This window comes from Cetorhinus maximus, chromosome 4 (genome assembly GCF_964194155.1).
Source record: "Cetorhinus maximus chromosome 4, sCetMax3.hap1.1, whole genome shotgun sequence".
Lineage (NCBI taxonomy): Eukaryota > Metazoa > Chordata > Chondrichthyes > Lamniformes > Cetorhinidae > Cetorhinus > Cetorhinus maximus.
The window spans coordinates 17,576,471-17,592,955 of record NC_135882.1 but is presented as its reverse complement, the minus strand read 5'-3'; the positions used below and the strand labels follow the sequence as shown (position 1 = coordinate 17,592,955).

General features: G+C 41.2%; 1 protein-coding gene across 20 annotated transcripts in view; it reads left to right on the top strand.

Moving 5' to 3' along the window:
- The window catches only part of fam49bb (family with sequence similarity 49 member Bb), a 227,242-nt gene that overhangs the window by 192,630 nt on the left and 18,127 nt on the right, over positions 1-16,485 (top strand). For all 20 annotated transcript variants that reach the window (XM_078539993.1, XM_078539987.1, XM_078539988.1 and 17 more), the window contains 2 exons: positions 5,847-5,968; positions 6,900-7,005. In XM_078539993.1, coding sequence (XP_078396119.1) covers positions 5,847-5,968; positions 6,900-7,005 — 228 coding nt within the window. The remainder of the gene's footprint in view (positions 1-5,846; positions 5,969-6,899; positions 7,006-16,485) is intronic.

Sequence of the window (16,485 nt, the reverse complement as noted above, 5' to 3'; positions counted from 1 at the left end):
CCTGTCTACAGTATTATGTTGACATTTTTGTGTGCATGCTTAAGCAAACGGTTTTCCCAAAGCCAATCAGAGTAGGTGGAAGATGTGAATAATTGGAAAGATCCTATAAAGTAGGCCCAGTTTTGTATTCCCCTAATGCTGGTGAATAACTCAAAGTTTGGAAAGGTATACTATCATTCAGTAGGCTAGGAAACAGGATAAAACAAAATGCTAAATCTCAAAACTTGTATTATGCAGAAATTCTAATGGCAGAATGTTGGCACTATATTCACCCACTGGTCTTTATACTTTTGAGTGAGGCTTTGTATGTCTGAATTCCCTTTTCCAGTTGCTTAGGGCAATAGAATTTTGCACTTTGGCAGCTGTAGTGATAGGATCCTTGTATTTTTACTGGACCATCTGGTGCTGCAGAAAATGAAAAATAGGAGGAATTTTCAAAAGTTTTTTAAAGGAATAAGCACAATTAAATTATTTGGAAATTTCTTTGCATTATACTCAATGGCTGTAGTGTATTGTCCCTTTTATTGAACTTGATTTTAAAAATTACTTCCTTAAGTAAATTAAACACTTTAGGTAACATGTAGCATTTAAAGTTTTGACCTTCTGTTAAAAAGACTACAATAAAATGAAAAATTTGGGAGGCATTAAGAAGATTTAAAAAAAAATTAAGATGTGCATTGTATTTCTTCCAACTTGTACTTATAAAGATAAATTTTAACTTTATTTTACTATAATATATTAAACCTACTGAAGATAGAGGAAGATTTAATCAGCTTATAAAACCTGTTAAGTACCAGACATATCAAACATTTATGACCTGGTAAAATAATTTTAAAGTCACATAAAAATTACTGCATGTTATTAGCTGTTTTGTAATTGCATAAATAAGTCTTTTGAGCATTGGTTACGTTGTTTACAAGGTTTGTATTTGAGCAACTTTTTTAAACACTGCAAAATGCCAAAGATTTTTTTTAAAGAAATAATCACAAATTATTTGGAAATTTCTTTGCATTATACACACTGGCTGTAGTTTATAGTCCCTTTTATTGAGCCTGATTTTTAAGATGGCTTCTTTAAGCAAATTAAATACTGGACATGTAGCATTTTTAAGTTTTGATCTGCTGCTAAAAATACAACAATAAAATGAAAAGTGTGTTGCTTTTAAAGTAAATGCTTCTCTGCCTGAAGTTGATGCTTTATTTTCCTCAAATGGAGTACATCCCCACCTGCCTTGGACTCACCAGTTGTGTTGGAATTTATTCTGCAAGGAGTCGATGAACATTTATCCCCCTTTCCCAAACTTTGAAACAATTTGAAGTGATAGCCCTTGTTGTTGACAGTGGTTAAATTTTATTCAGTATAAATAAGACCTGACACATGCTAATGCCTGAGCAGTAGTATCAAAATGCAACAGCATTATCATTACATTCTGGGTAGAAGCACTATCTCCACATAAGTGCTCCCTAGTCTGCCCAGATGCCATGGCACCAGTCAATGCAATGCGTAAGACCGCTACAAATCTCTGTGCCCAGAGAAAACCTTATGCTTTTTTATACAGCAAAGTCTATGGAGACTGATTTAACCCAATCATTGCCTAGCTATCATTTGAATGGACCAATTACAAAACCTGTTTGAATCATCTGTGCCCATCCAAGCCGCGTCAGACTTTCAAGATCTTAGCTTCCAACACCAAGCAAAAAAGATGGTGACCTTGGAACCCAGTTATCTTGTCTAGGATTCAAGGCACTCCTGTTCCTCTCTGTCCTCTTTATCACTTTGCTCCCAGATAGAAAATTGTCTGTTTTCGCAGTTTGCTAGATTCATGTCGTTGTCGCTCGTTTGCCCATTTGGTCAATAAAGGCCTAAAGCACAATTCCCCACCAAGTCATCTCAACTGATATTGCCTAGGGTATATTACAAATAGTACCAAAAAGCATTCAAAGTAGCAATGAAATTAAAGAAGTGTACATACAGCCAGTCATTGTATTTAAAGCTAGTTCTCATTAATTAGCAAGAAAGCCCAACGTAGGCATTTCCCTGGATTCTTACAGTTGTATGACAGAAGCTATTTTGAATCTTAATTTATTGTCCTTAAATTGCCACTTTACAGTTTTGCTGAGCAGCCCTTTGAAATGTTTTTCTCCTTGCAGAAGAAACATAGTATCTGATAGAGAAAACCATGAAAATTTTGAAACGCAGGGCTGGATTTTCCTCTTCAAGTTGGGAAGTAAGAGTCAGGCCACTTCCTGATGTTACATTCCCAACTCCTGAAAGTCAGATTATTCATACAAAATTTTCATTCTCTGGAGTTGCAGGCAGGCTAGAGTTGTGGCCACCCACTTCCTGAAGCAGCCCGAAGCGGGAACATAGGCAGGCAGATGTTGTGGCTGGCAAGTTAGAAGACCTGCTTCCATTTGCTGGGACGTCAGCCCAGTTCTCTAAATGGTTGTCAGACCCCCTATCCCACATCTCTCTCTCTCTCTCTCTCTCTCTCTCTCTCTCTCTCCCTCTCTCCCCCCCCCCCCCCCCCCACACACACACACACACACACACACACCAATGCCCCTTCTGTACTCCCTCATGTCCTCCGTGCCCACTATGTCTGCTCTGTGCCCCCATGTCTACTCCATGCTCCCCCCTGCGGCCCCCCACACCTTCCCCTTGGCCCTACATGCCTGCTCCAAACTCCATGCATGATCCAAACCTCTCATGCATTCTCCATGCCCTCATTCCGCCATTACCCCCCACACCCACATTCTCCATACCCACTCACCCAGTATCTTCAGTGTATAGAATTCATGAGCAATATAATAACATTGGGAAGTTTTTGAAATGCTCATGAAATAAAAAGAATCATTCATTCAAACTCCAGTTGAAAAAAATTACCCCTCTTAGAAGCTTATGCAACTGTCATTGAAACTCTCCTTGAAGAAAGACTCTCTTGAAATGCTCATTAATCTGTCAAAATAATCAAACGGCCATTCCAAAACTTCTTCAAAACATTTAATCCAGTTATCTACCCATTAAACTGTCAGTCAAACAAAGCTCACAGTTCCCTTGACAGCCCTATTATCAACATTTGCTGAGCTAAATCTAATAGCAGGGTTTGGAATTCAACCATGTGTTTGTAATGTGATTCCAATGCACAATTGATTAAACAAATCCCGCAGAGTTTAATACAATAGTATTTGAAGTTGCCTGAGCAGATGCCCAGCCATCTCCTTTTCTTCAAAGACTCACCAGGTGAAATTTCAATCAAAAAGTCTGACATCTGCACAGTATCCAGATGACCCATTTAAATCCCATTCTCAATGCTGCTGAATGCATAAGTGCACTTTATCCACTGGAAAAAGTACTCTAATGCATGTGGACACTTACAATGAATACTTAAATAATGTTGGTCAACTTAATGGTCACCTACCTTTTAAGGTCAGAGCCCTATGATCAATCACTGCATGAAAACCGTAGTTAATTTATCAAACAACATCTAATTATGACATTTGAAGCTAACAAGAGCTTTTAAACTTAACCTGACAAAAGGTTCCTGACTCTACAGCAGGCTTCCCCTCAAATTCATGAATTGACTTATCTGGTTTGGTTTACAAAGCCATCGGGAACTCACCCACCTTTACAAAAACATGAATGTCAGGGAAAATTACATTTGCATCAGGCCTTTAAATGGCGATCTAAATATAATTTTACGTGAGTGCTGGGTTGCAACCCGCCACGTTCCCTGCCGCAGGGAAAATGGCACCTGTCATGAATAGCCTGGTAAGTACAAATTTGATGGCCCCCATGCCTCCAGTTTGGGCCTCCTAATGTGGGTTTGCTCAGTGTCGGGAGGGGAGTATCCAGCCCACAACGTCTGAACTCTACCTTTCTTGGCGTGAAGTCAGTGTTCGGGGACAATATTTCCTGCTGTCCATTCATTGCTGGTATTAGACATTCCCCATGTCACACCCATGTATATGTCCTCTCCAAAAATGCACCTTAGTTTCAAACCTGGTCCTACTGCATCATTGAGATTTGTTTTTCAGTTCCACTCTTTGGACATTCTTACCACCTTTGTGAACGAGGCTGCTAATTTTACTGCATTATGAGCAGTTTTTTGCTGGGGACCTGCTCTATCTGAGGAGCTAGATGGTAACTGATTGTGATGGTTGATCACACCATCCTCCCCCAACACCAGTCCACTGTCATCCAGCTGCTTGGGACTGCACTCACACAGTTCCATTCTCATCTATCCAGCAGTAGCCAGAGAATCACCTAAAATGGCTTCTCATTTCTTTCCCACACTGTTACCTCTGGTGTCCCCAAGGATCCGTCCTTGGCTTTCCTCTATATGCTGCCCCACAGTGACATTATCTGAAGGCAGTATCAGTTTCTATGTGTACGTTGAAGATGCCCAGTTTTACCTCACCAGCACCACCTCTTTTGACCTCTCCACTGTCTCTAAATTGCCTAACTCATTGTCTGAGACTCACTACTTTGATGAGCAGAAATTTCCTCCAAAGCAAATATTGGGAAGGCTGAAGTCATTGTCTTGCGTCCCTGCTGCAAACTCTGTTCACTGGCCGTCGACACCATCTGTCTTCCTGGCAACTGCCTTGAGGCTGAGCCAGACTGTTTGCAAAATTTGTGTGGTACTTAACCTCGATAAGCTTTCACCCACATATCTGTGCCATCACTGAGACTGCCTAATTCCACTCATGTAACATCGCCTGACTCTGCCCCTGCCTGAGCTCATCTGCTGAAATCCTCATCCATCTCTTTGTTACCTCTAGAATTGATTATTCCAATGCTTTCCTGACTGATCTCACATCTTCTATCCTCCATAAATTGGATGTCATCCAAAACTCTACTACTTGTGTCTTAACTCACACCAAGTCCCATACACCCATTACCCCTGTGTTCACTGACCTACGTTGACCCCCTGTTTAAGCAATGCTTCAATTTTAAAATTCTCACCCTTGTTTTCAAATTCTTCCATAGCCTGCCCCTCCCTATCTCTGTAACATCCTATAGTCCTACAACCCGATGAGATATGAGCTCCTCCAATTCCAGCCTTTTGAGCATCCCTGATTCTAATCGCTCCACCATTGGCAGCTGTGCCTTCAGCTAGCTGCCTAGTTCCTAACTTCTGGAATTCCTTTCCAAAACTTTCTGCCTCTCTACTTCACTTTCCTCCTTTAAGGCATTCCTTAAAAGCTACCAAGCTTTTAGCCATCAACCATAATATCTCCTCCTGTGGCTCAGTGTCAAATTTAGTTTGTATTTTGTTCAAATTTCTTATGTTTTGCAGTGTTAAAGGTGCTATATAAATGCAAGTTGTTATTGCTTAAACAAAAATATAGTTCCAAATCAAAATGGCATAATGATTATCAATACCAGTCTTTGTACCTTGATCTTTTCTACTGACAAGTTTCACATAATATACAAACACCATAACCCCTTGTAAGTGTAGTTTTTCTTAGAGTTTAACCTATAGAATGGAGAACAATATAGTGTAATCTCTTTGTTAGGTAAACTAGAAGTATAGTTTTAAATACCATAAAATCTGATGTCTAAATCACACTTCTAGATGTTTGCAATTTGTATAACAACTTGCACACCAGATTTTGGCAGTGATTTTAAAAAAGAAAAGCAGTTGTTTGAAATTTGACATTTTCAGCTGAAAAACAAAAGCTTCAAGAATTCAAATGTAGAATGCATAAATTTTTATGTGACTGTAACTTCTAAATGAATGTAGTATCTATGTGAGTACCTAACATTCTTTAATCAGCTTTGTTTATTGAATTACTATTTTGAATGTTGTTTATACTGAATACTTATGCACTACTGTTCAGATGCACAGCCTACAGATGCTGAAAGAGAAGTATTTAATCAGGTGAATGTAGTATTAAAGGATGCAGAGGGAATCCTGGATGATCTACAATCGTACAGAGGGGCAGGACATGAAATAAGAGAGGTATTGTTTTGATTTTTAAATTTTTTTTGCTTTGATCAGCAAATGAATTACAGAATAAAACCAGTTAGTTGTATGGGATCCATTAAACAGGATCTGTTCCCTGGTTCATTCCCCATGGCAATGTATTGACCAATCTGAGTTGGCATGCTTGGTTTGAATTTGAACAAAAGCTTGGCAGTTAACTGTTCCTTGATGCATTCTTCATGGCAATGCCTTTACCAATCAGAGTCCACTTGCCAAACAATTAGCACTCTGTTCTCATGTAGTATAGATTGTTGTTCCCTTTACAGTTGGTATTCTTGTGAATTCTGTCCTGATGAGTGCAAGATGAAAAACTTCGACAGCATGTCTCTTTTTTCAGCAATACTCAAATTGTAATGCTGGATGCTTTTGCTTTTCTTGCAGTGCAGCATGCCAGCACAGTAGTCACCAAAACATTCTCCTTAGTATTAAATAGTGAGTTTTGATTGTCAAACGTACATAGTTTTCCTGGAAAAATCCCAGAGGCAGCCTCCAAATGTGAATCTGATGTCAAATGCAATAGTCTTATGGCTTTGGAGTCAAGTTGGTCTAGGTAGAAATTAATATCAATATGAGTCTATTGGATTAAGTAGCTTTGCAACATGCAAACAAGCTAAAACATTTCAAACATTATTGAAGGACTTGCTGTCATCTGGTACAAGAACTAAGAGAGAGAATTTTCAGCCTGGAAGCTCTTTTCGAGCACAATGCATTCATAATGTTCCATTAAAACAAGGTCCTTCCTCAGAATGTAGAGATCCAGGAATAACTCCTTTTAAGGTGGCTATGGATCTCATTTCAACACACATATATATATATATATATATATATATATATATACGCAAAGTAGTTTTGTTCTGTTTTGAGGTGATGTGTGATGTTTAAAATTAATAACTGCTTTAACTTAAAGGCAATACAACATCCAAGTGATGAAAATTTGCAAGAAAAAGCATGGAGTGCTGTGTGTCCACTAGTAGGAAAACTAAAGAAGTTCTATGAATTCTCCCAGAGATTAGGTACATATTTTTTTTTGTTCATAAATGGAATATATATGCCATGACTTCTTGTTAGTTTTCTTTTAATCTTTATATTTCCTTATCAAATGGGACTTAATTGTCACAATTCATTAAAGATAATAGTTAGAAATCAGCATTATGAATCAAAAGGTAATGCTGTAAATGAATGAACTTGATGTGTGGGCAAAATAATTTGTAAATGTTGCCAGAAAAAAGTCTTAAAGTTTTGAGACATTACTGGAGTCTTTCTCTTTCCTGACATACAGCGGGATTTTCCGGCCCCACCAACTGCCAGGATAGTCCGGTTCTGCTGAAAGTCAATGGATTGTTGGCTGGGCCGCTGAATCTCCCGCAGTGGGGCTGGAAAATCCCGGCCATTGGTAACATGGCAGCAGCCAAAATTAGAAGAGTTTGCATTAATAATACTTTTTGATCTTAAAGTTTACTGTATTGATTAGATTTGGTATTACTTCTTAAAAATGTTGAAATATGAAAATGTTGTTTCAAGGCTGTATAAATGAATTGAGAAATAATGGATCCAAAATATAAACAGTTTGATGTATAATTAGTGAAACTTCATTTTTGTCATGTTTAAGTCACTGAAATTTTATTCCTGACTGAATTAATTAAGGAATTTAATTTTTGAAATAATTTACAATTTGTGCATCATAATATACCAATAGTTACATGTTTATAATTTGTCAATGATAAATATGTAACTATTGGTATGTTACGATGCACAAATTTGCTGCCCTTACTTGGTCTGGCCTACATGTGACTCCAGATCCACAACAATGTGGTTGACTCTTAAATGCCCTCAGAAATGGCCCACCAAGGTACTCAGTTGTATCAAATGGCTACAAAGTGTAAAACTGGACAGAACACCTGGCATCGACCTAGGCAGCGAAAAGGACAATGGAAAACTCAGCCTTGTTGACCCTGCAAAGTCCCTCTTACTAATATCTGGGGGCTAATGCCGAAATGGGAGAGCTGTCTCACAGACTAGTCAAGCAACAGCCTAACATAGCCATATTCAGAGAGTCATACCTTACAGACAATGTCCCAAACACCACAATCGCCATCCCTGGGTATGGCCTGTCCCACCAACAGGACAGACCCGCCAGAGGTGGTGACACAGTGATATACAGTCAGGAGGGCGTTGCCCTGGAAGCTTTCAACGTTGACCCCGGACCCCTTGAAGTCTCATGGCATGAGGTCAAACATGGGCAAGTGAACCTCCTGCTGATTACTGCGTACCTCATCCCGCTCCACCCTCAGCAAGTGCAGGAGGGCATGCTAGGAGCAGCACCAGGCACATCTAAAAATGAGATGTCAGCCTGGTGAAGCTACAACGCAGGACTGCTTGCATGCCAAACAGCATAAGCAACAAGTGATGGACAGAGCTAGGTGATTCCACAACCAATGGATCAGATCTAAGCTCTGTAGACCTGCCACATCCAGTCGTGAATGGTGGTGGACAATTAAACATCTCACTGGAGGACGAGGTTCCACAAATATCCCCACTCGCAATGATGGGGGAGCCCAGCAAAAGTTAAGGCTGAAGCATTTGCAACAATTTTAAGCCAGAAGTGCCGAGTGGATGATCCACTTTGGCCTACTCCGGAGGTCCCCAGCATCATAGATGCCAGTCTTCAGCCAATTTGATTCACTTCATCAAGAAACGGCCAAAGGCACTGGATACTGCAAAGGCTATGGGCCCTGACAATATTCCGCCAATAGTATTGAGGACTTGTGCCCCAGCTCTTGCCACGCCCCGAGCCAAGATGTTCCAACATAGCCACAACACTGGTATCTACCCGCAATATGGAAAATTGCCCCAGTATATCCTGTATGCAAAAGGCAGGACAAATTGAACCCGGCCAATTACCGCCCCATCAGTCTGCTCTCGATCATCAGTAAAGTGATGAAATGGGTCATCAGCAGTGCTATCAAGTGGCACTTGCTTAGCGATAGCCTGCTCACTGACATTTAGTTTGTGTTCTGCCAGGGCCACTCAGCTCCTGACCTCATTGCAGCCTTGATTCAAACATGGACAAAAGAGCTGAACTCCAGAGATGAGGTGAGAGTGACTGCCCTTGACATCAAGGTCGCATTTGACCGAGTGTGGCATCAAGGAGCCCCAGCAAAACTGGAGTCAATGGGAATCGGAGGGAAAACTCTCCGCTGGTTGGAGTCATACCCAGCACAAAGGACAATGGTTGTGGTTGTTGGAGGTCAATTATCACAGTTCCAGGACATCACTGCTGGAATTCCTCCGGGTAGTCTCTTAGGTCCAAAAATCATCAGCTGCTTCATCAATAACCTTCCTTCCATCATTATGTCAGAAGTAGGAATGTTCGCTGATGATTTCACAACGTTCAGCATCATTCATGACTCAGGTACTGAAGCAGTCCATGTCCAATTGCAGCAAGACCTGCACAATATCCAGGCTTGGGCTGACAAGTGGCAAGTAACAGTCTTTTTTTAAAATTATTCATTGACGGATTGTGGGCTTCGTTGGCTGGGCCAGCATTTATTGCCCACCCCTAGTTGCCCTTGGGAAGGTGGTGTGCTGCCTTCTTGAACCGCTGCAGTCTATGTGAGTGTAGATATATTTCCAAGTTAGGGTGGTGAGTGACTTGGAGGGGAACTTCCAGGTGGTGGTGTTCCCACCTATCTGCTGCCCTTGTCCTTCTAGACGTAGTAGTCGTGGGTTTGGAAGATTCTGTCGAAGGAGCCTTGGTGAATCCCTGCAGTGCATCTTGTAGATGGCACACACTGCTGCGACTGCGTCCGTGGTGGAGGGAGTGAATGTTTGTGGATGTGGCGCTAATCAAGTGGGCTGCATTGTTCTGTATGGTGTCAAGCTTCTTGGGTGTTGTGGGAGCTGCATTCTTGACCTGTACCTGGTAGATGATGGACAGGCTTTGGGGAGTCAGGAGGTGAGTTATTCGCACGATTCCTAGCCTCTGACCTGCTCTTGTAGCCACAGTATTTATATGGCAAGTCCAGTACAGTTTCTGGTCAATGGTAACCCTCAGATGTTGATAGTGGGGGATTCAGTGATGGTAATGCCATTGAACATCAAGGGGGCAATGGTTGGATTCTACTTTGTTGGAGATGGTCATTGCCTGACACTTGTGTGGTGTGAATGTTACTTGCCACTTGTTAGCCCAAGCCTGGATATTATCCAGGTCTTGCTGCATTTGGACATGGATTGCTTCAGTATTTGAGGAGTTGCAAATGGTGCTGAACATCGTGCAATCATCAGCCACACAGGTGCCAGGCAGTGACCATCTCCAACAAGAGAGAATCTAACCATCGCCCCTTGACATTCAATGGCCTTACCATTGCTGAATTCCCCACTATTGGCATCCTGGGGGTTACCATTAACCAGAAACTGAACTGGACTAGCCATATAAATATTATCACTACAAGAGCAGGTCAGAGGCTAGGAATCCTGCAGCGAGTAACTCACCTCCTGACTCCCCAAAGCCTGTCTACCATCTGCAAGGCACAAGTCGGGCGTGTGACAGACTTGCCTGGATGAGTACAGCTCCAATAACACTCAAGAATCTGGACACCATCCAGGACAAAGCAGCCCGTTTGATTGACATCCCATCCACAAACATTCACTCCCTCCACAACCGACACACAGTGACAGCAGTGTGTACCATCTACAAGATGCACTGCAGGAACTCACCAAGCCTCCTTAGACAGCACCTTCCAAACCCTCGACTGCTACCATCTAGAAGGACAAGGGCAGCAGACACATGGGGACGCCACCTGGAGGTTTCTCTCCAAGCCACTCAGCATTCTGACTTGGTAATATATTGCCATTCCTTCACTGTCGCTGGGTCAAAATCCTGGAACTCACTGCCTAACAGCACTGTGGGTGTACCTACACCACATGGACTGCAGCAGTTCAAGAAGTCAGCTCACCACCACCTTCTCAAGAGCAATTAAGGATGAGCAATAAATGCTGGCTTGCTAGCGACACCCTCATCCCATGAACGAATAATAAAAAAAATAATTTGTCAATTGTTACAACTAAATAAAATCAGTGGTAGGTTCAGGATTTTCACATGAAATGATGGTCTGTTGGTGGGAAAATAATATTTTAAATGAGCATATTAAACAGTTTTCAGTAAATGATCATTCAACTAAAATAAATGGTTTAGGTGATCACTATATTGATTGAATGAACTAACTCTTAACTGAGCAATTTCTAAGTTCTCAATTATTTAATTGGTTGTGTCTATCCATTGCTTTTTCAATCTCATGTCAACATGTTGTAAGGTTGCTCTTGCTCATCCTTTTATGCTCTTTTGAATTCACCATGCTAATTATACTGTAATACTTAAATGCAGGAGTACTTTGTAATTTATTTATCTGAACTACTGATAACTTTTGTGACTTGGGGAAGTGCTCTTTGTTGCCTGAGAACATTATAAACTCACTGAATGTGCTTTTAGGCTTGTGCACATTTAGCTCTGATTCTGGAAACTGGCACCCATTAGCCAGCACCTTCAGTTTACATTGCCAAATTTGAGCAGCCATATCCAGGTGGCAAATTATATGATTCTGCTGCCAGGGTAAAGAAGCCAGATTTGACAGTCTAAATGCAAGAGTTGGCACATTTCTGTGGTATCCTACAGTCTGAACTAAAGAAACACCAGTGTAAAAACAACTTGAACTAAAGGAATAACTTTATACCTTGTTATAGACCTATTTTAATTACAGGTTTAAAGTGGTATCCTAAGGTGTTACATCATGTCATGAATAAATACATAATCTGTTCACTGATTACTGCCAAAAGTCAATGTGCTCACCGAACTCTCAAGTTTTAAGTTTAGCATCCAGCATTGTTTTTGAGACTAAGAGATCAAGAAATAAATAGAACATGTAGGACAGGTATGAGATTTTTGCATTGCCATAAAATAATTTGTTGATCGAGGATTCTTTACTTTTCAAAACCAATTTTCTCTGTACTTAATGTTGCAGTAAGGTTAGCGGAGAAATTTCATTTAATTTTTTTATTGTTTAAAATCTGTCCGCTGCACTGTTGTAGTTCTCTGGCCCATATTCACATAATGAAACTCAACATCGCCACTGATAAAATTTAATTACTCTGATCCTTTCTGTGATGTTGCCTGAACTAACTTTAAAGAATACATTTTTTTATCCTGCTATAAAGAGTCTGTATGCAATCATCGCTTCAAAAAGATAAGCAAAACGTGGCTTAAAATTTCTCCCACTAAATAAACAAATTGAAGGGAGAAACCTCCCTGTTATCAAGTTATCAAAAGAAAACACCTTTATATAGCACCTTTAACAGAAAACCTCCCAAGGTGCTCCACAGGAGTGTTACAAAGCATTATTATGGTTCAGATGCTTAACTATACAAGGCAATATTAGGGCATGTGGCCAAAAGCTTGGTCAAAGAGGTAGGTTTTAAGGAGGAAAGAAGAGTTGGTTATGGTGATGATGATGAAGGGAATATCAGAGCTTGGGGCCTAGACAGCTGAAGGCATGATTACCAATGATGGAGCAATTCAAATCAGGAATGCTGAGGAGGCCAGAATTACATGAGTGAATACCTCTGAGGATAGTGTGGATGGAAAAGATTACAGAGATAGGAAGGAAGGAGGCAAGGGAGGGGTTTGAAAACAAGGATATGAATTTTAAAATCAAAGTGTTGTTTGTCTGGGAACCATTGTAGGTCAGCAAGCACAAAGTGTTGGGTGAATGGGACCTGCAACAGAGTTTTGGAAGACCAAGTTTACAGAGGGTCGAATGTGGGAGACTAGTCAGATGTGCATTGGAATAGAATAGTCAAATCTTGAGGTAACAATGACATGAATGAGGATTTCAACAGCAGATGAACTGAGGTGAAGTGGGGCAGTGTTATAGAGGTGGAAATGGGTGATCTTAGTGATGGTGCGGATATGTGATTGGAATCTCACCATGGGATTAAATATGACTCCACTCCAAGGTTATGAGTCTGGTTTAGCTTCAGAAAGTTTCTAGGAAGAGGGATGGAGTTGGTAGCTAAGGAACAAATGGGTTGTAGTGTAAGAAGTGCAGCAGCCAATTTGTACACAGCAAGCTCCCACAAACAGCAATGTGATTGTGATAAGATAATCTGTTTTTGTGATATTGATTAAGGGATAAATATTGGCTAGGACACTGGGGATAACTCCCCTGCTGTTCAAAATATTGTCATGGGATCTTGTACATTCATCTGAGAGAGCAAACAGGGCTTGCTTTAATATTTCACCTGAAAGATCATATCTCCAACTTGTGCAGCACTGTCTTACTACTGCACTGGAGTGGCAGCCTTGCTTTTTGTCAGACTTGAACCTTCTGACACAAAAGGCGAAAAGGCTACCAACTGAGCTATGGCTTACACGCAGACATCCCACACACCGCACGCGCCTCAGTCACACACACCACCCATGCGTATGCACACCAACTGCATGGACAGACACAGACAGGTGTGGAACTGCAGGCAAGTGAGTGGGCAAAGGGTGGCTGCAGTCAGCAAGGGAACAGCATCAATCTTTTTTTAAGAGCAATAAAGGCAGAAGAGAAGTTCCAAAATATTTTTTGAAGCAACTGGAGTTTGTGATGAAGTCAGGAGACAGACTTAACTAAGACTGAATCAATTCTATGTTTGGAACAGGTAGTCAGAAGCAAGTAAAAGGAACTTGTCTGATTAGAATACATTTGGAGAAGTTTGTGGTGTTATAGGGATGTGTGCTACATCCTTTCTTTTTTGCATAAGCTAATATGTCCATGGCTTCGCATGTGAAGTTGAGACCAATATTCAGATCAAGAAGGGCTAGAGAGTGGGGAATAAGTGGACCAAGTGAGGGAGTGAGTGGGATTCAGATCAAGGTGGCTAGTGAGAATGTGAAGAGTGGCAGGGTACAGGAAAGCGGAGCAGAGGCAGGAAATCATCTTAGACGGTGGGGGGAGCAGAAGGACAATAAATAATCTAAATGGGAGGAGAATAAGAAGCATTGACAAAAATAAATCTTGTTTGGGAAGGGGTCAGTTTCTGTGTTGACAAAATTGATACCTTCACCTCTCCATTAAATGAGCTCCAGCGAGAGGGTGAAAGGTGAACAGCCAGAAGTCGTGGTTCACATTGGTACCAACGACATAGGTAGAAAGAGGGATGAGGTCCTGAAAGCAGATTTTAGGGAGCTAAGTAAGACATTAAAAAGCAGGGCTTAAAAGATAGTAACCTCTGGATTACTACCAGTGCCACGCACTAGAGAGTTTAGAAATAGGAGGTTAGAGCTGATGAATGCTTGGCTGGATACATGGTATAGAAGGGAGGGATTTGGATTCCTGGGGCATTGGGACCGGTTTTGGGGGTGGTGGGACCTGTACAAGTTAAAAAATTTACGTCTGCATGTCCTGTTAGGTCTGCTAAAAACGGTAAATTTTAAAACTTACTGGTGCATCTCCCTCTCCATCTTTTGCAAGTGCTCGCTTTAGTTTTATGGAGTTGGTGCCTCCAGATGTTGGGCAAGACAATGGTGAGGTTTTCAAAGGCATATTGCCTCCATGCTTCGTGGCAGCCACACCATTGCTAGGTACAACATTTCGAATTGGACTTTTGACTGCATTATTATCGGTCAGAATATTTGTGCCACTTGGCTGGGCAGCAAGTTTATTCGTGGGGCTGGTGCCTATGATCCCTGGTGGCAACTGCTTTACTTGATCTGCCATTGCATTTTCGGTCTCCATGAGTTTTATTTTTGTACTTGGTTTGCACCCAAATGGGACCGGGACCAATATCCTTGCTGGGAGGTTTGCTCATGCTGTTGGGGAGGATTTAAACTAGTTTGGCAGGGAAATGGGAACCTGAGGGTAGACTCAGAATTGGTAAGGAAGGCAGAAAAGCAGTGAGTGAGTCTGGAAGACAGAGAAAACAAAAGATTGAAAATAAAGAAGAGAGTTTGGCAGTGCTCAAGGATATGTGCGTCAATGCAAGGAGTATAGCAAATAAAGCAGACAAGCTGAGGGCACAGATAGAAACATGGCAGTATGATATCATGCTGTTACAGATACATGGCCTAAAAAGGGGCAGGAATGTCAGCTCAAAATTCTTTGTTACAGGGCTTTCAGACGAGATAGAGAGGGGGATAAAAAGGTGGGTAATGGCAATTTTGATTAGAGAAGCAATTACAGCTATGAGAAGGGATGATATGTTAGAAGGATTGTCAATTGAGGCTATATGGTTTGAGCTTAGGAATAAAATAGGGGCAGTCACACTACTGGGAGTATACTATAGACCCCCAAACAGTCAGAGGGATGCAAAGAGCAAATATGTAGACAAATCTCTGAGAAGTGCCAAAATAGCAGAGCAGTAACAGAGGATTTTAACTACCCCATTGTTAACTAGGATAGTTTTAGTGTGAAAGGAATCGAGGGAACAGAGTTCCTAAGGTGCATTCAGGAGAACTTTTTTGGCCAGTATATAGCAAGTCCAACAAGGGAGGGTGCGGTTCTGGACATAGTTTTAGGAAATGAAGCTGGACAGGTCGAAGGAGTGACATTAAAAGAGCATTTTGGAGGTAGTGATCATAATTCAGTTAGTTTTAACATAATTAGGGAAAAGAACAAAGATAAAACAGGAATTAAAAGCTCTTAATTGGGGCGAGGCCAATTTTACTGCGCTGAGGAATGATTTAGCAAAAGTGCACTGGGAACAGCTACTTGAAGGTAAATCGGTTTTGGAGCAGTGGTAGCCATTCAAGGGATCCAGAGTAAACATGTTTCCAAAAAGGAAAGGAGTGGTGGGATGGCCAAATCTCGAGCCCCGTGGATGTTGAGAAGCTTGCAGGGTGAGATAAGGCAGAAAAAGAAAGCTTATGTCAGACACAGAACTCAATACTACAGAAAGCTGAGAGGAGTATAGAAAGAGGAAGAGTGAAATCAAGAAGGAAATTAGGAAAGCAAAGAGACGGCATGAAAGAATATCGACAAGCAAAATCAAGGAGAACCCAAAGATGTTTTATCAATACATTAAGAGTAAGAGGATAACTAAGGAAAGAGTACGGCCCGTAAAAGATCAAAAAGGTAACTTTTTACCAGGTGGAGAATGTAGGTATGGTTCTTAATGAATACTTTGTGCCTGTCTTCACAAACGAGGGGGTTAATTTAGACGTAGCTGAGGAGGAGTGTGAAATATTGGATGTGATAAACGTAGGAAGAGAGGAAGTATTAAGCGGATTAGCATCCTTGAAAATGGATAAATTACCATGGCCGGATGAAATGTACCTGAGGCTGTTAAAAGAAGCCATGGAGGAAATTGCAGAGGATCTGACCATCATTTTCCAATCCTCACTGGATACAGGTGAGGTGCCAGAGGATTGGAAGCCTGCTAAAGTTGTACCTTTATTTATAAAGGGAGCGAGGGATAGACAATAATTACAGGCCAGTCAGTCTGACCTCGGTAGTAGG